The 24,752-nt window shown below is 42.8% G+C and overlaps 1 protein-coding gene across 4 annotated transcripts in view; it reads right to left on the bottom strand.

Annotated features, from left to right (window-relative positions):
- Positions 1 to 24,752, bottom strand: part of GAN (gigaxonin) — a 75,260-nt gene that overhangs the window by 30,114 nt on the left and 20,394 nt on the right. For all 4 annotated transcript variants that reach the window (XR_010938978.1, XM_067718741.1, XM_067718742.1 and 1 more), the window contains exons 2-9: positions 13,266 to 13,380; positions 10,627 to 10,977; positions 8,250 to 8,467; positions 7,909 to 8,030; positions 4,175 to 4,287; positions 3,057 to 3,206; positions 2,007 to 2,143; positions 1,620 to 1,748 (exon numbers count right to left, since the gene is read on the bottom strand). Coding sequence is in view for 3 of the 4 variants with exons in the window: in XM_067718741.1 (XP_067574842.1) it covers positions 1,620 to 1,748; positions 2,007 to 2,143; positions 3,057 to 3,206; positions 4,175 to 4,287; positions 7,909 to 8,030; positions 8,250 to 8,467; positions 10,627 to 10,977; positions 13,266 to 13,380 (1,335 nt within the window). In the remaining variant the exon portion in view is untranslated. The remainder of the gene's footprint in view (positions 1 to 1,619; positions 1,749 to 2,006; positions 2,144 to 3,056; positions 3,207 to 4,174; positions 4,288 to 7,908; positions 8,031 to 8,249; positions 8,468 to 10,626; positions 10,978 to 13,265; positions 13,381 to 24,752) is intronic.

Here is a 24,752-nt window from a genome sequence, read left to right as displayed (position 1 = left end):
ATTATGGAAGAGAAGTGTAGCAAAGTCCTTGAAATTCTGCCCCCCACCGCTACCAGAGCAAGCATTCTCAAACTGCTCTCACACGTTGTCTAGTAAATTTTCCTAAGACTGTTTGCTCCCTGTAATTGAAGGAAAAAGGGGGGGAAAAGGCTATGCAAGTATCCTAACTTTAAAATACACTAATAGTTAGGTAACATTTATACATATTTCTAAAATCTTGGCAACCGCTCATTGTTTGCCCTTATCTAAAATAGTATGAACTTGAACATTATATTCTGGCGCCCCCTTCTGGTAACACAGTTGAAATGCTACCACAAGATTAACTTCAGCAGGGCAGTTTCCCTGTAGGATTTGAACATATTACTGCAATAACAATACTGTTTGGTGGCTACAACAATATAACGTGTCAGAGGAGGGAAGTGAGGGGGTTGGAAGGATGCTGCCTACTCTACAAGACATATGGCGGCCTGTCAGATGTTTTAAGAATCTCTGACATCACGTTTACTGAGTGTCTGACACTGGCCAGGTATGATGCCAGAAGCTAGGACCCAAAGCTGAGATGGAACTTGTCCTGAAGGAGCTTCCGTTACCTCTATCACATCCAAGAGAGAGATGTATAGGATCCCAGACTGAGGAGCCTGACTCAGACTGCGAGGTGTGAGAAGGCTTTCTCTGGGCAGTGATGATTAAGCAGAGTTTTGGAAGAGGCCAAATTAACTGGATAAACATGGGAAGGGAAATATTAGGCAAAGAGAATAGTACAAAAGCACAGAGCTTTCTCACAGCTTACCCTTCCCCCTCCCCATATCCTCAAGTCCATTCTCTAGTAGGTCTGTGTCTTTATTACTGTCTTGTCCCTAGGTTCTTCATGACCTTTTTTTTTTCTTAGATTCCATATATATGCATTAGCATACGGTATTTGTTTTTCTCTTTCTGACTTACTTCACTCTGTATGACAGACTCTAGGCAAAGTGAGAGAGTGGCATGGACATATGTACACTACCAAACGTAAAACAGATAGCTAGTGGGAAGCAGCCGCATAGCACAGGGAGATCAGCTCGGTGGTTTGTGACCACCTAGAGGGGTGGGATAGGGAGGGTGGGAGGGAGGGAGACGCAAGAGGGAAGAGATATGGGAACATATGTATAACTGATTCACTCTGTTATAAAGCAGAAACTAACACACCATTGTAAAGCAATTATACTCCAATAAAGATGTTAAAAAAAAAAAAGCACAGAGCTGAGACAATCATACCATGTTTTGGAGGAAAAAAGTCACTCAGTGGGACTCAAGTGATGCATCTGGGTTGAACAGTAGCAGAAACAGCAGACATAGGCCAAATCACAAAAGGCCATATCTGCTAAGTTAAGGAGTTTAAACTTTCTCCTAAAAGCTATCAGAAGTGTCAAGGTCTGATCTACATTTTAGAAACATTCTTCTATGGCTTTCCTATGAGTTACCAAGATTTCCGAAGTCACTGAATAAATATCTACTATGCATTAGACATAAATAGATAAATTAAATGAAATAATTTGAAAACAAAACTAAACAAAGCAAAACATGCCTTTGAAAGCATAAAGAAAAAGTTGCAGAAGCCGCATGAAACCATTCATAAATACCTTTTAAACTCATCGTGGTAGAATTCCGACTTGCAGGTTACCATCTCGCCCCCCTGGATGTCCTCACGACTTCTGACTCCCCCAAATACATACAGTTCCATGGCGACTCCACAGGCTACAGCTCCAAACCTGAAAGGCCACATAGGGCATACCAGGTATTAGATTTACAACTCATGACCCGATTCCATAATTCCTCTTACGCTTGTTTTAGCTCTGCGCCATTCAACGTTTCACAAATACATGGGTCTTCCTTTTTCAGGAAATGGCTTATTAATGTAATGTTATATCAACCAAATGCCAAGTCAAATAAAAGATTAGCTGGAAAGAAGGGAAAAACAAAAGCCAGGTGAAGGGGGCTCTGCACAGTCCTTATCCAAGTTCTCTCACCTTCTCTCTTTCAGTGGACAGATAGCGGTCCACTGCTGGGTCCGTGTGTCATAACATTCCACAGACTCGAAGAGTTTTCCATATGATCCTCCACCCATGGCATAGATTTTCTTTTTCATAGCTGCATAGCAGCCAATCTGAAAGGAGAAAGCAACAGTGGGGGAGGCAACATTTATTATTAAAGTTGGGCGAGTAAATACCAGCTTGGCTAGAGAGCACTGGCAAATATCTGGAAAAGGATCTGACTTCTAATAGTAAGACTATGTATGGTGCCTTCCAATATTACAACAGAGGCTTTTAAAAATGAGAAGAGCAAGGTAATACACACACTGTTAATCCTCAGAAAAGGATTAACTCCATCTAATACTATTCCACTAAGTGAGTAAATAATCCTAACTTTTAAAAAGGCTTCCCAGGCTCTCTGTTCTCACCACTATTTCAAGAGTCCCAGATGAGGACTCCTTGGAGCAAGACATCATTCAATTCCTGCCCCAAGTAAGTCAGTCGGAAGGGCACAGACGGTGAGAGATCATATTATGAGTAAATCCCGGTACCCATGGTGTAAAATACCTAGGGCGCTGGACAAGGCTTTGGCCTGATGATGGAACTCCAGCCTCCACCAGGGAAAAGAAATACAGACTAAGCTGTAAACAGCTAACATGAGCCATTTGTTTTCATCCTACTCAGCAATGGCAGTTCTCTACCTATGGATTAATGTTTCTCCCCAGTCCTGCACAATGATTAAGAAAACAGGTTTGGGAGACCTGGTTCCTTCCTAGGTTAGTGCAGTCACAAAGCATTTATCAGGCGTGGGCCTTGGACACAGCAGCGCTGCCCAGAGCCCACTGCCAAGGTAAACGCTCTCACACACCGTTTCCTAGCTTGGTGTGTGGCTAGTAATAGTGAAGGCAAGCTACCCACAAAGACAGAATTCTATCATGTTAATTCTTTTAACACTATCAGTTGTGTTAAAAGGCATACGTAGGAAATGAAGAAACATAACTTTAAAATCCAATTTGTGAATTAGTTATCACAAGATATCGTTCTCACCTTTCTAACCATGGTTAAAGCGGGTTGCTTTGTCCAGGTTTTAGAATAAATATCATAACATTCCATGGAAATTAGCTCTTTTTCACCATCTTCTCCTCCTAAAACGTACAGCATCCCATCTATCTCCACAATTCCAAAGTTATGTCTTGCCTGAAAAGACATCAAAGATCTTTGTAGACAAAAGGCCAACTATCAGATTGAAAGCTGATATTCATACATTTAATAAATATTACAGATATTATTATATTCCAGCGTTCTAGCAAAGAAATACCAGGCTCAAAACCATCTCTCTCAAATATTTCTGATTTCCCTAGCAGCTCACTCTTCTATCACAATAGACAGAGAACCCAAGTCCAGGAATTTCCTGGAACGAGGGAACTACACACGTGGTGAATTCACTGGCAGAATCCTTACTTTTTACTCACAACAGCTCACGACAAGAAAGAGAACTATTACCGTGTGGCTCTGTAAAATGATCTTTGTACAGCAGTGGGCAGCAAGTGGTTCCCAGCTGACGTGTGAAGTCAAGTAAGATCCACGTCAACAGCACTGCCTGTGGCTGGAGAGGTGGGGGTGGGAGGGCGAGAGGCCCGGGCTAAGGCTGCCTGGAGCAACAGAACCTGATGTGTTTCACACTCATCCACTCACAGCACTTCCTGGGCGCCCAGCCCCACTCCAGCGCTGAAGGGAGAGCGCTGACCACACAAACGAAATGCGCTGCCATCATCAAAAAGCTCGTGCGAACCGCTGAGAAAGATCTAGTGTGTGAGGAGGTTCTATGTGGTATGAAGAGAAGGAAAGCAGGGGAGGGGGCAGGAGAGCTGAGAGGCGGCGGGGGGCCTCGCTGAGAAGGAGCCGTATGGACAAACACTGAAGGAAGCAAGCGGCGAGCCACGTGGGTACCTGGCAAAGGTCCCAAAGCAAGTGCACTCCTAGGAGGCTTCAGAAGGGGGAGCGAGGGAAGGCACAGGGAGCAGAGCCGGGAGGGGGGCACGAGTGTACCAGGCAGGGGGGCTTGGCGAGGCTGCTACCTCTTTCCTTATACTCAAACGCAAAGCAAACAAAAGTGCTAAAGGGAAAAAAGAAACATCAGACAAATTACAAAAGCAGTATTTTACCTCGTTCATTGGTGGCAGTGCGGTCCATGTGTTTGCATCTGGGTCATACTTTTCTCCTGAGCTCAGGGTCTGCTTATTTTCGTCTTGGCCCCCAAATACAAACAAAAATCCTTCTGCAAAAAATCAAAGAAGACACACAAGGAAGTTGAAATGTAAGTTTTCAACACCTATCTCTAGTCAAATACAAATGCCGTAAGGGCAGAGACAGGATGTGGAGATACCTTCTCTGACAACAACGGGTTCGAGATCTTACCAAGCCTGGGTGACAGAGCCAAATCTGTGAGTCACTCTGACCATTTCGCTTGCCTCGCGATCTCTGAGGGGATTCCCACGACCCTGCACCTTAAGAGGAAAACTGACACCACCCACCCGGTCAGCAAGTGACTTCGAGTTATCTCAGTTCATCTGTTCTGTTCCCCAGACTCTATTTAAAATAGTCTTCTTAAAGGAGAAGAAGCCAACAAGACACTATGGTAAAAGGGAAGGGAAATGTGGGCCCTAGAGAGGTTACCATGCATGGAAACCATTTTGCTCTGAGGGCGTTTAGCAATCTGGGAAAAATGCAACCTTTCTCTTAATGGCTTTGAGGGGATGAAGAAGATAGAAATCTCAATCCCAGGCCCACAGACGCGTGGCTTCTGGCAGGAAAGCCTCGCTGAAGTTCTAACCATCAGGATGAAGGCCAACCAGAATTAGAAGCCAGATTTAAATCTCCTTGCCTATCTAGGAAATCTCAAAATTGGAATTCGATTTATAGTAATTACAAATTAGTAGTGTTTTCAGGCAACTGGCAGAAAAACACACAAAAGTTCTATGGAAGAAAGTATGTTTATCTAAGTTTTAGATTCTAACATTCTAAGATTTTAAAACATCACATTATCCCTACAAATAATTATTATTATTATTTTTTTTTGCGGTACGCGGGCCTCTCACTGTTGTGGCCTCTCCTGTTGCGGAGCACAGGCTCCAGACGTGCAGGCTCAGCGGCCATGGCTCACGGGCCCAGGCTCACGCTCCACGGCATGTGGGTTCCTCCCGGACCGGAGCACAAACCCATGTCCCCTCTATCAGCAGGCGGACTCTCAACCACTGCGCCACCAGGGAAGCCCCCTACAAATAATTTTTAATAAAACAATCTTTGGCACTCAGCCAAAGATACTCAGGTATACAAAGAAACCAGACTCTATTAAGAAGAAACAGCAGAAGCAGACAATAGGGAGTAGTCTTGCAAAGATTCCAAATTTCAAATATTGGAGTAATCAGAAAGACAATAAAACAACAATGCTCACTATGTTTTAAAAAAGACAGATGTGAAGGTAACTCTAGAAGAAGGGACAAGAGAAGTGACATAGTAGATTTGAAAAAAAATTACAGAGAATTTCTAGGGAAAAAAAGATAAAAACAGATTAAATAAAAAATTCAATGGACGGATTTAATGGCAGATCCATCACAGTTAAAGAGAGAATTCATTGAGTGCAAGATAAATCAAAAGAAATCACAGAGCAACATGGAGAAGCAAAAAGATGAAAAAGAAAACAAAAAGAAGGTAGAAGGCAGGGGCTGGAGTAGAAAGGTCTAGCCATGTTTGATCTGACTTCCAAAAGCAGAGACAGAGGAGAAGGAGCAAGGATGACATATGAAGACATAACAAACAAGAAGTTTCCAGATTTGATGAAAGGCCAAGCTACAGAGTCAAGATGCCCAACAGTCTCCAAATATGGTAAAATTTCAAATAAAATGTTGCCTAAGCACACTACAGTGAAATGGCAGAAAAATCAAGACAAAAAGAAAATCTTAAATACAGCCCAGAGAAAAGGCAGAACTTTAGATCTGACAACTGACTTAAAAACAGGAATGACAGAAGTCAGTGGAAAATCATCTTCAATAATAGATGCCAACCTAAAATTCTATACCCAGCAAAAATATCCTTTAAGGATGAAGGCAAAATAATGACATCTTTAGACAAACAAATCTAAGAGTTTGCTACCACTAGACCCACATTAAAGGAAATTCAAAAGGATGAACTTCAGAGAGAAGGAAAATGGTCCTAGATGGAAAGTTTGAGGAGTAAGAGGGAAAAACAAAGAAAGTGGTAAATATGTGGATAAATCTAAATGAACACTATCTACAGATATGTATATAAAACAGATAAACATATATACATAAATAGTTACTTATAAATAACTATGTGTTTTAATACTGTAAGACTATGGAATATGAAAAATAAGAGTATAAATGTACTATTTATACTACTAGACTTTGTTAACAGTACAGGCTGTGGATTCAAAAGTGACCTTCAGGGGACTTCCCTGGTGGAGCAGTGGTTAAGACTCCGCACTCCCAATGCAGGGGGCCTGGGTTCGATCCCTGGTCAGGGAACTAGATCTCACATGTGTGCCACGACTAAGGAGCTGGCGAGCGGCAACTAAGGAGCCTGTGAGCAGCAACCAAGAAACCTACCTGCCACAACTAAGACCCAACGCAACCAAATAAATAAATAAGTAAATATTAAAAAAACAAAACAAAACAAACATAAAGTGACCTTCAAAGGAATATAGACATAGAATATAACTTCTAACCTGGTAGAGAGGGAAAAAACCGAATGACAAAAAAGTCAATCAATTTTTTGAAAAAAGGCAAGGAAAGAAGAAACACAGAATGAGCTGGACAAATAGGAACTACTCAGTCATTTCACAACTTCAATGAATACAACTGGGCACAATTCCTCTCCTCATTGTTTCAAGTTTCTGAAACAACCACCTCTCTAGGAAATCTGAAAATCAGTGATATAGGAACCTTTGTGGTAGGTGTGCATGTGTGAAAATTATGCACATGTATACACATTATGGTAGGACAACTTAAGGACGCTAATTTTAAGAAGGAACAGAGAAATCAGACCCATATCCTGTTGCCTACACCACTCCATCCAGCTGATTATCATTGACAAAAACTTCAATAATTGTGGAACCTACGATTCCATTTCTATTCCATAGCTTTAGGCATATCTAAAATATGGTACAGTGTGGCATAGCTTAAAACTTTTAAGGTAATGTTTGTGGGCAAGCAGAGACTATAAACAAAGAAGTGCTAACAATAGTTAGAATGAAGTGAAATGGCACTTGCAGGATGAAGCCAGCAAGGCAAATCCAAGGTGAAGAGAAAGGCAGCAAGGACAGCCTTCCCCATCACTTCCTGGAGAGAAAGCTTTGAATAACGTTCCAAACTTGTAAACGTCAACCGAAACATACTTCCTGTCATAAAACAACTTTAAGCCAGAGCTAAGTTAAGAAGTACCTTCTCAAGTTTCATCTGAGATGCCTGCTTTTATGTGACGCTCTTATTTTGAATATAGTTACATGTTGCGATTCTAAACTGCACAACTTTCCAAGATGAGAGGCTATCACGGCTCAAAGAAGTCTTGCGCCTCAGGTGTGATCATCCAGCTAACGGGTGGTAAGAGTCACTGAGTTTTGCTCTTCTATCAGTTAAGTCATCCAATAAAATGCTCCTCAAGGGACGTCTTAAAAACAGCTATATATTTAAGATTTGGGAACGATAAGGACTGATGGAAGACACTCTTCTTACCATAGTCTTGGAAGCTAGAGCCACCCTGAAAAAGTCACCACAGAGGGATAATAAAATTATTTCTTGAGAAGGTTTTGAGTCATTCTGCACAACTCTGAAATGACATTACTTGACCTTGTGTTTGGGTAAACTTGATGACAGCACGGTACCTGCTGAGAGGACTCCGTGGTTGATTCTCGGCATGCTTAAAGGGGCCAGTTCAATCCACAGCTGCCGATTAGGGTCATAAAGGGGGCACATACATCGCATCGCTGCTGTTGGCTTCCGCGAACTAAGGAGAGAGATAACTGATTAGTAGTTAGTATGTTTTATGTACTTCTGCTTATAATAACTAGGACTAGTTTTACTACGCTAAAGAATGTTTCAGACATTTAAAAAAATCTATTGCTATTAGGCTTTAGATACTGAAAAGTGTTATAAATTTCTGTTTACGTGGAAATCTCTCTTCCCTTACACCACCACCCATCAAACCGCTCACAGCCACGCTTACACTCTTTCCTCTCCGCCAACGGTCACGATGCACTCCGAGTAGCCCCGGGGCTTGAAGCTGGCGAGCATGGCCTCACCCTGCTGCGGCTGGCTGAGAGGGATGTTGCTGCACTCTTTGACAATCTCTCGGACTAACGGCTCATTCAGCATCTGCTCCCGTAAATAGCTCGAGTCCAACCCTGAAACCCACAGCGCTGACATGACATCCTTCATGTGGACCTGGAGGGCGGAAAGCACGGGGAGGAAAAATGGAGAATACGTTGTACATTTAGAAGATGCGTTTTCCCACTCCTGGAAGACTAAAATTATTGACAGTCAGATTATCAACAGGCAAGTGGTAAGGGTCAGTACTGCTTGAATGTGTTTACGGCCCCTTTTCTTTCTACTTCCCTTGGCCTTGATAAATAAAAGTTTAACTTAAAAAAAGCCATCACTTCAGATTTATATTTGATGTATCACTGCGAAGTTTTAAGCAGCTTTCTTTAATGCCCTACAGGGTTCCCACAGCAACAGGAAAACTTAGAAGAACCCTGCTATGATTTGCCTTATTTCACATGCTTGGACGTGCTGTGAGTTACATCACATTTACAGAAACGTCATATACAGGAATAGCTTGATACAATATGGTCAACTAGATAATGAACGTGTAACAACATTAACGTTACAAGAAAAATCTGAAAAAGCCAAATTTCAAAAAAATAATCCTGAGTACTATATAATCATTTCTTCAGTAATTACTGTTAACAATTATCTAACATGTATAATGTGAATGATATACTTTTTAAAAAAATATTCATGCATTTTACTTGTTTATTTTCCTTATTTATTTATTTATTTTTTGGCTGCATCGGGTCTCATTTGCAGCACATGGGCTCTTTGTTGAGGCATGAGGGATCTTTTCATTACGGTATGCAGTCTGCTAGGGTTTCTCTCTAGTTGCGGCATGTGGGCTTCTCTCCAGTTGTGGCGTGAGGGTTTTCTCTCTGTAGTTTGTGGCACGCGGGCTCTCTCACTGAGGCACGCAAGCTCACTACTTGTGGTGTGCGGACTTAGTTGCCCCGCGGCATGTGGGATCGTAGTTCTCCGACCAGGGATCGAACCCACGTCCCCTGCAGTGGAAGGCAGATTCTTTACCACTGGACCACCAGGGAAGTCTCTGAATGATATACTTTTCATACTCAATCATCAGATTTGAACCAACTGACTATAGCACTCTACGTACATAAGGTGACTAGTTTTTCTGGGCTTTGAAATTGTCATTTTAAGGTACACCCTTTTATACCCTGAGTAATAAAAGCCAACAGTCCTTACAGCACCAAGTTCAGATTAACCACAGGATGAGGAACTGCCTCTTGTTTCCCAGCAGCCGTTCCATCTTATATGCCCTCATCACTTTAAGGCAAGAAGAGGGTCAGAGAGAAGATACTTCAGTGGTGGCAGCAAGGTGGAAACTCTTCTATCCCCTTTCCCAATCTACCCCACCAATGGGGAAAACAGAACACTAATTGTACTAAGGAGCTGAAGCTACGAATGTGCTTTCTAAGTGGACAAGCTCATGGGCCTGCAGAATTTAAAAATTACAAGATAATCATTAAAATGTCAGCCAAGAGTTACTAAAACAATTAACAATGCAATTATGCATTCTGAAAGCCACTCTGAAACCTAATATATTTCTTTATTTTGATATAGTAACTGGAGCCTCTAGTATATAAATATTAGACTTAAAGCCTTGTGATTTAGAGGTGAGAGCTCCCTCCCCCAATGTATTAACAATGTGGATCTCAAGCCTGATATTCTCTAAGACCCTTCCTTCCTAGGCTGTCACTCCTAGAACCTTCCTATTTGGAACCTCATTGCCATGAAAGCTCCGGAATGCTCTCCCACCTTCTCCTCCAGTGGTGTCAGTCACTCCAGGGAGAGCTCAGTGCCAGAATTCAGCCCTCTGCCAGAATTCCATTCTTTTCTCACCCCACTTCCTGCACCAGAGTCCCTGTAGGGGTTAGCCCACCATCGCAGAGGGAAGGATGCTGAAAGCTAGGATGAGGAGTATAGGGTGCATTTCTATACTCTCCAGCTTAGCTTGAAATCCCTTTCCCCTTAATAACAACATTCAAAGGATATCATGTGACTTGTAAGTATTACTATTTTCATTGCTATATGATGAGTTACATGGACTTTGGTAGACTGGTCTGAACAACAAACTGCTTTAGTGAGGCTATAGGAAGATGTTTTCCAGGTTATGGTTTAGATCACAATCTTGTCAGTTTTTCAAGTTGGAGGAGAAAAATAAAACATCTAGAATTTGGATTAAAAATAAACAAACAAATGAATAAATAAGTGAAAAGGCAAAGTCAGAGCACGCTATAAAGTACGAGTACCTTTCTTATTTCTGTATCATGTGCTATCCATCGGATGACTGCTTCAAATACATATCGTTCATTGCCAACGTTTAACTTCTCAAGAGAAATCACTTCTTTAAGCTTTTGAGGACTCAGTTCTAGGAATTCCTCTGTGCTGCTGACATCTCGGAAGTGAGTCTCCAGGTATTCTGTGGCCAGGTAATGGACGTGGTGCAGGCAGTAGTGGAGTGCAAAGTCTCGGATTCCGATGCAGTTCTCGGCGGCAATGCAGCCTTCTAAGAACTCACAGCAGAGAGTTTTAAGATCCGTCAGCAGGAGCAGGTCTGCTGCCTGCACAACATCTTGGATGGTATCTTCACTCAGCCGGATCTGTAAGAATGATCATAGATAGTCTATGTTTGAATGTATATATTTAGAACGCAACCACTAATCTATCAGGCTGGACCATATGAAAGCTCCATTTGTAGAGGTCAAAGATGATTGAAAACTAGCAATTTCATACGGTTCAGCTTTGTTTTCAAGAATAGTCCGAGGGCACCAAGGCACCTGCGGACAACACAGGCAGTGTGTGGCTGATTAACTTTTCCCAGCTCTTCTCTTCCTTTACCGAGATGAACCACCAATATCCCTGCCAAGGTGAACTGTCCATGGGGCTCGCTTCTATACTTAGAGAAAAACCTCAAATGACTGAAATGCTTAGGAAATGGCAAGTTCCGCATGCTATGGCAAACTGAAGGCGATTTCTTTAAATGCTAGCACCTGAACTAATGAAAATCCTGCCTCCAAATACATTAAGTTCACTTCTTTGCCAAATGGTACGTGGAAGATAGCACACGGACCCTTGAAGAGAGGGAGAGCCACACTGCCCAAGGGGCCTCATTCTGAACACCAAACATTGCACTTGGTGCAAAAGATACAATTTGGTCGCAAAGCTACTTTCTGGAATAAATCCCTAAGAAGATTTTTTTTTTTTTTTTTTTTGTGGTACGCGGGCCTCTCACTGTTGTGGCCTCTCCCGTTGCGGAGCACAGGCTTCAGACGCGCAGGCTCAGCGGCCATGGCTCACGGGCCCAGCCGCTCCGCGGCATGTGGGATCTTCCCGGACCGGGGCATGAACCCGTGTCCCCTGCATCGGCAGGCGGACTCTCAACCACTGCACCACCAGGGAAGCCCGATTTTTTTTTTTTTTTTTAATCATTGTGAACATTTACTTCCCCTTAATTTTCTTCAATTTCTTGACTGATGCTTCTTCCTCCAACCACTTCACAGTTTTTCTACGCAACAGTAAGGCAACATCAAGAAACAGGCCCCTAAAATACTGTCACAATCACGAACGGTCCAGACTCTCCAAAAGAATGGGTATTTATCCTCCATTAGGAAGTGTTAAGGAGAGATTTCACAGTGAAGTGCAGCAAGAAACATTTTACCACAATTTGCACATTCTGTACCATAGTTTCCAATGCAAGCCTGAACGTGGATACACTCCTCTAACTTGTTATAACTGCCACTGAACTGATTTTACAAGTTAGATAAGAGTTTGGACCTAAGCCTGGTTTTGAGCATTGCCAGTATTTTAAGGGCTGTCCCCAAATTGGTTTAAATTCATTTATTTTTAATAATCATACACATAACCTTATTTCCACACACCCACCACCCAGTGTTCAGAGAAAAGAGAAAGTGATAACATCATGAAATGAAATAAAAAAACTTCAAAGAGGATGACGATCACCGAGTTTGACTCTGGACAGAATGAACATATTTAGAGAAAGTAAGCAGTACACTCAGAATACTTATGTAGGAGACAGAGCCTTTACAAAAGCAAAATTAAAAGAAGAATGAGGAAGAAGGAATAAAGGAGAGAGCAGGACGTGAGCCCTCAAAAGGAGTAAAGATAAAACGTACTCTTGCATAATGAGATGTGAGGCACATGAACTTCTTCCTAATTCACACCCAAGGTTATCCTTAAGAGTCCTCATGCTATACACTTTAAATCACATCAACAGGGGAGTAGTGGGGTGGAGGAGGGCAAAGAAAGGGAAAGGACCCCTAGCCACTGATCACTTTCTTCCTTGGCTTTCATGAAATCCCCAGAAATATAAATGGGTACAGAGACTAAAGGGAAATCAGAAAGAAAGAATGTGGGGGAACAGGGATGTTGGTCCTCCTGAGGCAACAGGACGGAGGCATCATGAGTATGATGCACGTGCCTGTCCCTGGTGTGAATCTCGAAGTCTTTATTTCTACAAAATAATCCCCACTGCCCAAGGAGGCTCCCAAGTCCATGCTGTGGAGACAGAACGAGTTCCCCGATAGTGTGGGTACAAAGCAAGGCTGGAATGAAGATTTAAAAAACAAAAAGACAGCAGTGAAGGGAGCATCCCATGTTCCTCATGTCTCAGACTGGAAGGTGGAGCTCAGAACAGTAGAAACAAAACTTGGGATTTGGGTAAGATCTTACTTAGTCTGCTTTTCCTTCAAGGGCAGAGCCCCAGAAGAACACCCTTGGGTGCCATGTCCAGGAGGAGACCCAAGTCAAGCACACAGTGACAGAAGATGGAGATGGCGGTGTTGCTCAGTCACAGAGTGGATGAAGGAGACCCTCACCCTGAGCTTGAGGAGCCTCTACTCAGTCCTCCTTCCTCTGTGTCTCATCATACCTGCCCACTGAAGATGTAATCCAGGATCTCTCTCATAACCATTACCGATATCCCTTCAAGTTCAATCTTATAGGTTGATCCATCATCTTTTGGAGGATTATAGTTTAACTTTGTCCTAAGAAAGGGAAAAAACATGTAAAATTTCTATGAAAGAACAGAAATAGCTGGAAATATTTATGCACTAAATACTCTATAAAGTATATGATACCTATCCATATATGAATCACACCTAAAACATTTCGTTTGTTAACTTTAGAGCAACATATTTTTTATGACTTTTAACTACAAAGCATTTGTTCCAGGATTCAGAGTGCTACCTCTTAAAAAAAACAAACGAAACAGACAACCAAAGCACTAAGGTCCATGTGAGCAAGGATCTCTACTTTACCTTGGGAACCCTAGGCCCTTTAGGCTTATTTTTTTCCCTGTATTTAATTATCCAATTATTTTCAGTAATGTAACAAGGACCCCACAAACCTACCACCCAAAACAAAAGCTAGGACCCTGACGATAACCTGCTTCTAACCAAATGGTCCTCGCCACCAATTCATTCCTCTGCTTCCCCATCTGAAGTAACTATTATCCTAAATCCCACCTATATTCAATTTTCTCTTGCTTTCTTTTTTATTTTTGTATCCATGAAATATATGTAACCTATAACATATATAGATTTATTGATAATCAATGTATACATATAATTTTAAGTTTTTAATTTTATAAAAGTGTTTCATGCTGTCTGTAATCTTCTGGGGCTAACTTTTTTCATTTGATATTATATTGCTGAGTCATTCCTCTTGCTGCATATCACACGCGTTCTTTTGCTCTTTCTGCTGTATAGTATGCCACGTTCCTGTTGATGAGCCCCTGGGCTGGGGCTCCAGGTTTTTGGTATTGTGAACAGTACTGCTATGACTATCCTTGTATATGTCTCCTTTTGTGATACGCAAAAGAATTTCTCTTGGGTGTATCCCTGGGAGTAGAATTAAGCTACTTTCTTCTCCAAAGTATGAGCTAATACTCAATTATTCTCCAAAGTAGCTGGAGCAGTTTTTAGCCTCATCTGGTATATGTAAGGGGATGTGTGGACCCACAAAGTCTATGACATTTATCTCTGTCCCACTTCCTAATCCTCCAATGCACGATCCAGTGAGAGAAGTATGGTCTCCGGTGGTGGTTGTGACCTGCCTTCCCCTCATTACCCAGGTGCTAAACAGCTCTTCAAAGGTCTGTAGCCCCCTGTGTTTCCTCTTCTGTGAAACACATGTCCAGTTCAAGTCTCTCTCTTTTTTATTCATTCATTCATTCATTTATTTATGGCTGCGTTGGGTCTTGCTGCACGCGGGATTTCTCTAGTTGCAGCAAGCAGGGGCTATTCTTTGTTGCAGTGTGCAGGCTTCTCATCGTGGTGGCTTCTCTTGTTGCAGAGCAGGGGCTCTAGGTGCGCGGGCTTCAGTAGTTGTGGCACAAGGGCTCAGCAGTTGTGGCTCGCGGACTCTAGGGTGCAGGCTCAGTAGTTGTGGTGCACAGGCTTAGTAGTTCCGCCGCATGTGGGATCTTCCCGGACCAGAGCTCGAACCCGTGTCCTCTGCATTGGCAGGCAGATTCTTAACCACTGTGCCACCAGGGAAGTCCCTCAAGTCTCATTTTTAATTGAGCTAATCACTCTCCTCATATTGAGGTGTAGGCGTTTTTTGTTATCTTCTTGATATCAAACCTTTGGCAGACTTGACACTTTTTTTTTAAGGTGATGAACAATGTGAAGAATAATTTTTCACAGTCAACACTTTTTGTGCCTTGTTTAAGAACAGGTACTTTACCCAAGTTCTAAAAGATATTCCTAATTTAGCAGCGAGGGAAGCTCAGACACAACCTAAGTTGCATTTAATTACCCCAAGGCTTGGAATTGGTAGGATGAGGAAGCTGTGGAAGGAGGGGTGAAGGATGAGCTAGTTACAGAAGAAGAGACTGACAAAGTCTTAGGAAATAGGTGAGTTCCCAGATCCTTGCTCCACATAGATACACGACTCCTCCGCCCTGTTTAGTAAGGCTCCCCAGCTCCAGTGGAAGATAAGTGACGTGCGCTGGAGAGTGTGAGATGGAGCGGGCGTCTCTGGACAGGGGGGTAGCAGGCACATCTGAGGGTAGGTGCACTGCACCAAAAACTGAGAGAGTCAAGAGAGTGTCTACATATTGAATGCTGAGATCAGCAGTCTTTTTTCTCAATTTTGCTCCTAAAATTACTGAAAGCCAGGCCTACATCCTCCAGGTGAGAACCTGATGACTCTTCTGGAGGATTTGATCAGCCCCAAAGGAAAGGTCTAAAGACATGGGCACAGATCTGCCTCAAGAAAATGACCCAGGTGGACCATGCAACAATGAAATCCACTGTCACTAAGCCAACCTATGGGCTCTGAGCTTCCCACGCACTGTGGGGAGCACTTCTGAAACTTCTTCACTTCACACCACACGCAGAAAATGTAATATGACCCTGGGGTAAACAGATGAGGCTGTGTGCAGGGCCAGGGGGATTCAGCCTCCCCAGATGCTGCCCTGCCACTTGGAGGGCTGACACCATCATTATCTTCACACATTATAACATCTTTTTTGGGGGGGGCACGTGGGTTAAGAAACTCTGCTTTAGAGCCCCACTCTTAAAACTGAGCAACTCAATAGATGCCTAACAAAGAAGAAAGACAGAAACCAAAACCAGCAGAAAAAAAGTCAACTTGTAGGAAGTACAGATCTCACGCAAGATGAAAAGTCAAGGAAAAAAGAAAACCTCTCATTAACATTCCCAGAGAGAAAAAAGAGGATGTTGTGCTTGTGAAACAAGAATAGGATGCTCTAAAAGGGAACATTCAGAGAACAACAACAACATTTTAAAGACTACAAAAAAAAAATTTTTTTAATGTAATGTCAAAATTAAAATTTGTAGAAGTCATAGACTTGTAGGCTTCAAGTCGTAGAACTTGTAGACCTCAAGTCTGCCAAGAAAGCAAAAAAGACAAAGGTAGAAAATAGGAGACACAAGGTAAGAAGACTGGAAGATCAGTCCGGAAGGTTGAACATCTGAAAAACAGGAATGCCCGTGCCCCCAAAAAAAAAAAAAACAAAAAGAGAATATTATCAAGTAAATGCTCATAACAAGGGATAAAAATATGCCTTTCCAAGGCATGTCATCATAATACTTCAGAATACTGGAAACAGAAAAATTTGTAAAAGCTTCCAGAAAGAAAAACAGGTTACACAGAAAGGAATGGGTATCAGAACGGCTTCGTACTTCCAAATGGAACTTTAATAGCAGTGTGGAAATGACTTCAAAATTCTGAAGGAAAATTATTTTCAACCTAGATTTTTATAGCCAGCCAAACTACTCATCAAATATCAGGACAGAATAGACATTTTCAGCTATACAAACTCTCAAAATAATTGATCTTCCATGCAGCCCTTCTCAGAATGCTGTTGGAAAAAACTGACCCAACAAAGAGGAAGATTCTGGACTAAAAAAAGACATGATCCAACACAGAAAAGCAGGGAAAGGAATGGTGAAGAATGACCCTAAGGTAACAGCTCTGCACCAGCAGAAGGAAAGCTGGTTCATTCTGGTACAGCAGGATGCCTCAGCAGGCCTTAGGAGAGCAAAACTGATGGAATATATAACATATGTTTTAGACAACTTTGTTTCCCCCCTATATTCTGTATCTGCTATTCCTACCTCTACAGTTTCTATAGAACTAATAATTTTACTCAAAAGGCATTTCTTTTCTGCTTGCTGCACCCTAGGTGTACCTATATGACTGACACTTTGACTAAAAGTGAAGAAAAAAACTTCAGTCAGTTCTCAGTCAAGAGAGAAAAATAACGTAAGTAGTAAGAATAACACCTAAATCATTAATATTTGGCTCTGAAATCTACCGTATGCAGACACATCCTCCAGGAATGTTTCACTCAGGATGTCATGACTATTTGTATTTCTTAGTCACCGTGCTGGTTATCAACATATTGCCTCTGAGCTCCAAGTCCACCCTTTTTGCATGCTCTGTGAAAATGGCTCTGAGCCTTTCCAACAGTTTTTCTGCGTTAACTGGTATGATGTTAAGCTTCTCAGTGGAGGGTGCTGGAAAGGCACTGAAGGAGGAGAGAGTTTTGCTGCCAGGCTCTGGTTCTGCAGCTGGATAGGCTCCCGCAGTGCACAGCTGCCAGCAGCACCCTGCAGCTTTCCCTGGAACTCCCAGAGGCAGTTTTGCAGTCGACTGTTTCTGGGGAGACACCTCCCTGTGAACAGCTTTCCCAGACCTTAATCTGTCCTTAAAGGACAGATTTCTGGCAAGTTCCAGAGGGCTGATTTCAAGCAAATTCTACCAGTGTGGCTTCTCTGCCATGAGGTGAGTTGTGGCTGTGTGCTGTCCAATAAAGTCTGGATCTCAGCCCTGGGTACACCAGCTATTCCTTTAATTTTTAGAGTTTACTTCTTAGTAGCCAATCCCTTATTACTCTAATCTCTTGCTGCAGTTAAAAATTCTTTATATTAAACTCTCCTTGTTCAAATTACTATGTGGTTTCTTTCTCCTGACTAGATACAGACGAGTCTTGCACCTATTTAAAGGCAGTAGCTCTAAAACGTGTTCAGAGAGAGGGGCACCACCTAGAATTCAAGTTGTTCAAACAAGAGCTGGCTGTGCCTGCCCATGGGCTGTGGACAGTGCAGGAGGAGGGGGACCAGGCTGACGGGGAAAGGGGTTACAAAGAGACCGTGCAGTGTGTCCCCTTTTTATTTTTCAACCATGCGACTGGATTTTTTTTTAAAAGATGACTATACAGTCATCTCTTGGTATCCTCGAGGGACTGATTCCAGGACCCACACGGATACCAAAGTCTGCAGATGCGCAAGTCCAGTAGTCCACCCCCCGTATCCTCACCCACAGACTCAACCAACCATAGATCGTGTACAGCTGACCCTTGAAAAACATGGATTTGAACTGTATGGGTCCACTTATACGTGGATTTTTTTCCCAATTAATCTGTGTATAAGTAAACCCGTGCAATATTGAAAAACATCTGTGCATATGTGGATCTGTGCAGTTCAAACCCATGTTGTTCATGGATCAACTGTACTATCTCATGTTTTCACAATGAAAAATGTTTCCTTTTAAAGAGTATGGTTTTCTTTCAGCAGATGGCAGGGTACAGACAATGGCTAAGAGGACAGAAAAAAAGACTCCTTTAAATATGAGCATTCACCATTTCAGATCCATAAAGTCTGACCCTTTTTAAAGCCCATGAAAAATGAATCATTGTACTCTTGAAGTCTCTAAATGTCTTGAGGGTTAAATTATAAAACCTTATTTTCATTACGGTTTAAATTCAGATCCCAAGCTTCCCATCTTTCGGTCCCACTTCTGATCTCTCCCTCATGCCGTCTGCGCATGTCCAATTCCTGCCATCTTCTTAGGAGCTGTTCGAATGCCGGCCTGGCAGTGGCTCCCCTTCACCTGCCCTACCCCAGGCTCCATCTCCGCCCTCACTGCCCTGCGGGTGAAAAGAATTCCTCATGTTATCAATTTCCCCAGCACTTGATATTGTGGGATCATCAGGTCCTGTCTTGTATGATGGTATTTATGTACAAAGCCCCTTTCCTCTCTCCTTTATTAACCTCAAGTTCCTTGGGGTCAGAGTCCTCTTTATCACTATAACCCTACAATGTAGCCTGTCAGTTTACAAAGAATAGATGTTCAATAATGATTTGTAAAATAAGTTTTTGAATTAACAGCAGTCTTTAAATATCTGAAGAGCTGTCACAGGAGATGTTTTTCCTGCAGGATCTCAGGTACAGTGAAGCAGAGCTAGAATCAATACAAGGAAGAACTTCCTAATAGTTTCATGCATTCAATGTTGAAAGGTCTGAAGCACAGAGCTTCTCAAGCTTTCAGAAGGTCCGTGGTGGGAGCTGAGTTTCTGCATTGGTAACACTCTCAGTGACGCAGACCCCTCCAGACCTCTCTGAGTAGCAAGGGGTTAAGTGATGCTTCTCAAAGTATCCATGTGTGTTTTTGTATTTCTAACCCATCTCAGATGAATCTTTTGTAAAATACGATAAAAATGTAATGGGGATGAAGTGTACAGCACGGTGCCTAGTTAATAATACTGTACTGAATACCTGAAAGTTGCTAAGAGAGCAGATCTTCAAAGTTCTCACCATAAGAAAAAAAATTTTGTAACTATGTGTGGTGACAGATGTTAACTAGACTTACTGTGGTGACTCTTCTGTAATATACACAAATATTAAATCATTATGTTGTACACCCTGAAACTAATATAATGTTCTATGTCAATTATACCTTAATAAAAAAGGAATGAGTTATTAAAAAACAAAATTTAAAAGACATAAAATACAGGCCCCAATTCTTTTTTTTTTTTGCGGTACGCGGGCCCCTCACTGTTGTGGCCTCTCCCGTTGCGGAGCACAGGCTCTGGATGCGCAGGCTCAGCGGCCATGGCTCACGGGCCCAGCCGCTCCGCGGCATGTTGGATCTTCCCAGACCGGGGCACGAACCCACATCCCCCTGCATCGGCAGGCGGACTCCCAATCACTGCGCCACCAGGGAAGCCCCCCAATTCTTTTTTAAATTTTTTTTTTTTTTTTTGGTTGCGCTGACCAGGGATTGAACCTGGGCCACGGCAATGAAAGCGCAGAGTCCCAACCACTGGACCGCCAGGGAATTCCTGTGGCCCCAACTCTTTTATTATTAGATTCAACGGACATAAAATTATTCTGTCAAACTGCTACAAGAGTTTCTAACTTTTACTCTCCGTGTGTACTTATATTATCATGGCCAGGTGACAATTCACAGACCATCACCAGCCTGCAGGTGACGTCTCAGGAGGCTGATATCCATCCGTCTGTCAGGAACATAGTGAAAGTTGGCCGTTAGCCCTTATCCGTCTTAGACACTAAGAGTCACTCAGACCTGCTGTGAAACTGTCTTGCTTCACAGCCTGCTGTCATTTGCAGTTACTTCCTTCTTTCACTTCTTTCTATTTTTTAAAATTTTTTATTCGAAGTATAGTCAATTTATAGTGATCCAATATTTTTATAAGACTTTTTTTTTTTTTTTGCCCTTGCCATGGGGCATGCAGGTTCTTAGTTCCCTGACCAGGGATCTTACCCCCAACTCCCTGCATTGGAAGCACGGAGTCGTAACCACTGGACCACCAGGGAAGTTCCCCCTTCTTTAATTGCCTGGATACTTGCCATCCCTTTCTCATTTACAAACCTGGACGTATTTTCCCTCTTCTTGTCTTCACTTCCCCCTCCCCCATTCCCCAATTAAATCTCTATATCCCTTCAGTTTTTGTTGTATTCTGTTTCACATTTCTTTCCTCCAGTAAATACCCTGATTTTCCCAATATCTACCAACACATTTTCTCTGTATTTTCCCTTTTTTAATCTAGAATTTTCTCACCTTGAACATCATTTCTATCTTCTCTGCCACATATAACTGAGAATTCAATGAACTGGACTGAATGAGTTAATGAATTAAAAAAAAAAAAAAAAACTAAGCCAAAGGGTTAATAACCAATAGTTTTGTTTCTAAAGTTAGTCCATATATATCAGGAAGTAAATCAACTCTTCTGTTTCCTTTCTTATTTTAATTGAAGTATAGTTGATGTACAATGCTATATAAGTTCCAGGTACACGATATAGTGACTCACAATTTTTAAAGGTTATACTCCATTTATAATTATTATAGAATACTGGCTATATTCCCCGTGTTGTACAATATATCCTTGTAGCTTATTTTATGCATAACAGTTTGTACCTCTTAATCTTCTACCCTAATATTGCCCCTCTCCCTCTTCTTTTCTGTTTTGTATCTCCACCCCAGGAAGATATAGAGTCATATATAAATTTATTGGAAGTCACAAAATCCTTGTTTTTATTATTATTATGTGATGTCAATTTACAAACTCTCTCCTAGAAACTGCCGTAGACTTAAAACATCACTTTGAGAATTTCATAACACTCTTTGAAAAAACTAGAAATAATGGGGAGTATTGTAAGATTGGGCCTCCAGTGTTCAGATATAAATATCCATGCCTATCACATTCTTCCCCAGTTTTCTGTTTCTAGGGCAAAACATTCCCCCCCTCTGCCCCTGTTCTCTCATTTGTAAAAAGAAGAGGTTAAATAAGGTGATCTGAGGGCTTCCCCACCCCTGAGCACTTCTGGGCTAAACTGCTGAAATACACCAAAAAGTTAGGCGGAGACTCAGCTCTGGAGACACACATTCTGTTGAGTCCTAGAGGATAAAGTCCAGCCAACTCAATCAGTTTCATAGGATTTACAATATGCCTTCTGTGGGTGATGCAGTGCAAGTTCATTTTCCCTCCTATCACCTACCCTCTGGGCAAGCATTTATTTTCTGTTTTATTAAACTTAAACACAAGTGAAACAAAATCAGTTTTTCTTTCTCTTGACAACACTGGAAAGACGTTTTATAAGAAAAAAGCTGTTGGCTAATAAAGAAGCTGGCATGATTCAAAGTTTTACATCCATGAAAGAGGTCTACGACTTTTAAAAAAGTGTAACAGAGCAAAGTCCTCTGCTGGTTGTATACTATCCTCTTCTAACTGGCTTCCCATTGCTGGAAAAGTCCGGTGTGTCTAAACGTCATAACAAACACCCCAGGTAATCAGTCCTGGTCCTCCTCCTCACGGGAGACGTTACTGAACGGGATCTGATATAACAGTGACACAGAAGACATCTAAGTGACTTTTCCTGCCCCGGGACGCAAAAGCTTGTCTCCAATAAAAGCAAGGAAACCTCAAATAGGATGCAAGAGAATGTAATGCTCAAGGAGTCAAGCATTACAGAAGCTACAGGGAAATTCAGGGGCATTACTCACACGGTTTCAAATGATTCATGTCACCTCAACCTGGGTAGCTCTCAAGAGCAGAGGGGCGTGGGCTCAGCACTGCTTTGCCCACTGAGGCCCAACTAATGATGTCTGCTCCTGTGGGGAGCCTGTTTTACAAATGCCCCCTCCTCCTTTTTTTGTCTTCGTGAGCTCCTAAAAACCACACCAAAAAAGGATCTTTAGGGCACAGGAATTTCAGGGCAGTGACACTAGTCAGGTATGTTACTACGACGGTGGATACATGTCATTATGCATCTGTCCAAACCCACAAAATATACACCAAGAGTGAACCCTAACGTAAACTATGGACCCTGGGGGATGATGTTATCAATGGAGCATCATCAGCTGTAACAAAGGCTCCCCTCTGGGGGGCGATGCTGAGCATGGGGGAGGCTACACATGTTCTGTTTGGGTTTTTTTGACTATTTAAAAATATATATTTATTAAAATATATTTCTTTTTAAGTTCTCAAAGCTTCAGACCATCTTTCATCTAGCCCACGAGGTACTTGAGTGTAGACATTACAGTGTACAGCAGTGATTTTTCTCTCCACGGGTCTATTCTTCCCTTTTCTTGAAAGTGAAAAGGTTCACATATCTGAAGAGCCCCACCTAACTCTACTAGTGTAATGCGTTGGTTTGGCTGCTTATTGCATCTTCAGTCATTACCCCCTGTGGCTTACTCAGTATTTTAAATGGATGAGTCGCGTTTCCCTACCAGATCATTATGGGTGAGCAGTAAGTAATAAATAAAGAACATCTGTATTGAATAGTACTCAATGCAGTTCTTGGTTTTGCATAGAAGGAGGATCAGAATAAGAGGGGGGCATTAAGGCCATGAAGAGCTCCCTGACCCCTAAAGCCATTGAAGTATCATCTTCCTGCAGGCAGCGCTGTCTGATGGGAGAAGCTCACTCTATTTGGAGGATAGGTCAAAGCCTTGCTAACAGTCCTGCTTCTCTGCCTTTAGTCTGCTGTCACTCTTCCCCCAAGAAAGGGAAACTGGTCCCAGCATATGCTGCCATCATCAGGAAACCTGCCCCCCGGGTTCTGGTCTCTCCATCCACCCTCTGGTCATAGCAGCCTTCTTAAGGCACAGAATGACTATGCTTGGGCCCTCTGCAGCCTGGCTGAGGAGCTGCAGTGGCCTCTGAACTCCAGGGAGCAAATGCTGGCTTCAACTCAAAGTTTCCAGGAGCTGGGAATGCCATAAGAACAGCCAACAGAAGAAAAAGAAGACGTGGGGCTGGAAGTTCAATGTCTGGAAAGAATGGCCCCAGCTCTCTCCAGCTCCCAGAGCCTGCACAGCTGTCACCAGCTAAGTCATGCTGAGATGTGGATAGGCTAGGTAGTAGCCCACACCTGAGCCAGGACCACGCCAAAGAAAATCCAGGTGTTGTAGGACATAATAGCCAGCATCATGAAGTAGCCGATGACCACCTGAGCAACATGAAGTAGAGACTGGCCGAAGGGACACAAGAACCACCTGAGGTGGGTTCTGCTGACCGCAGGGGACTCTGAGCTTGAAGAACTCTGGTCTGTCTCTTCGATGAGCTGCTGGCTGGTGGAGATGCACAGGCTCATCAGGGCCTGGTGGAGCAGCCTGGCTTTGCCAACCTTGATGCCTTCATACAACACAGCCAGGAGCAAGACGACCAACACCGAAAGGGCCATGCCTGCAGGACTGTGGACACTCCAGAAATCAAAGAGAAGCGGAAGTAGGCAGGAGGTATATGGGGAACCTCTATCTTCCTCTCAATTTTGCTGTGAACCTTAAACTGCTCTAAAAAAGACAGTCTCTTTTTAAAATGTAATTTTTTAGTCCCAGTCAACTTTATGAAATACAAATGTGCAGGTAATATTTCCATCAACAGATGGCATCCTCTCACGACAAGGCCTGCTTTTTGGTGGATGGGAATGCAGGAACCCATCTATCTCCCAGTTCCTGCCACCTAAGAATTCCATCTACACAGGAGAAAAGCATTTACACAGATGTCTGACACCTGACCAGGTGTCCCAGAGGGAGGTCCAAGGAGATCCCGAGGCACACGGCGGGATATGAGCTAGGTGCCACCGGCCAACCTCTAGGTAAGCTCCCCCTGCACAGCACCTCAACCTACATAGGCTAACTAATCCTTGCAATGCTCCTCCCACAAGACCGAGCAAAGTCAGGGAGCAGTGAGCAGAGGAAACCACGAGAAAACACAGGCATGGTGCTGTGTGGCCCGTCTGGGAACTGCCACCAGCAGGACACTGGTTCACTCAGAGCAGGAGGTGCCAAAGAAAAAGTAGAAATGCGGACCAGAGCCGCAGTCCTCTATTATTCTAAGAGTCAAACTTTAGTATAAGAATAGCATTCTCATTAAGGTTCAAGACTGTTTCTTTCCCTTCATTATTTCCTTTAATTTCCTCTATTCATTTCTCTTTGCCTCCAATTCTTTTTTTTTTTGCGGTACGCAGGCCTCTCACTGTTGCGGTCTCTCCCGTTGCGGAGCACAGGCTCTGGACGCGCAGGCTCAGCGGCCATGGCTCACGGGCCCAGCCGCTCCGCGGCACGTGGGATCTTCCCG

The sequence above is a fragment of the Pseudorca crassidens genome, chromosome 20 (genome assembly GCF_039906515.1).
Source record: "Pseudorca crassidens isolate mPseCra1 chromosome 20, mPseCra1.hap1, whole genome shotgun sequence".
NCBI classification, from domain to species: domain Eukaryota; kingdom Metazoa; phylum Chordata; class Mammalia; order Artiodactyla; family Delphinidae; genus Pseudorca; species Pseudorca crassidens.
Note: the sequence above shows the minus strand (reverse complement) of the source record. Positions and strands in the feature narration are given on the sequence as shown.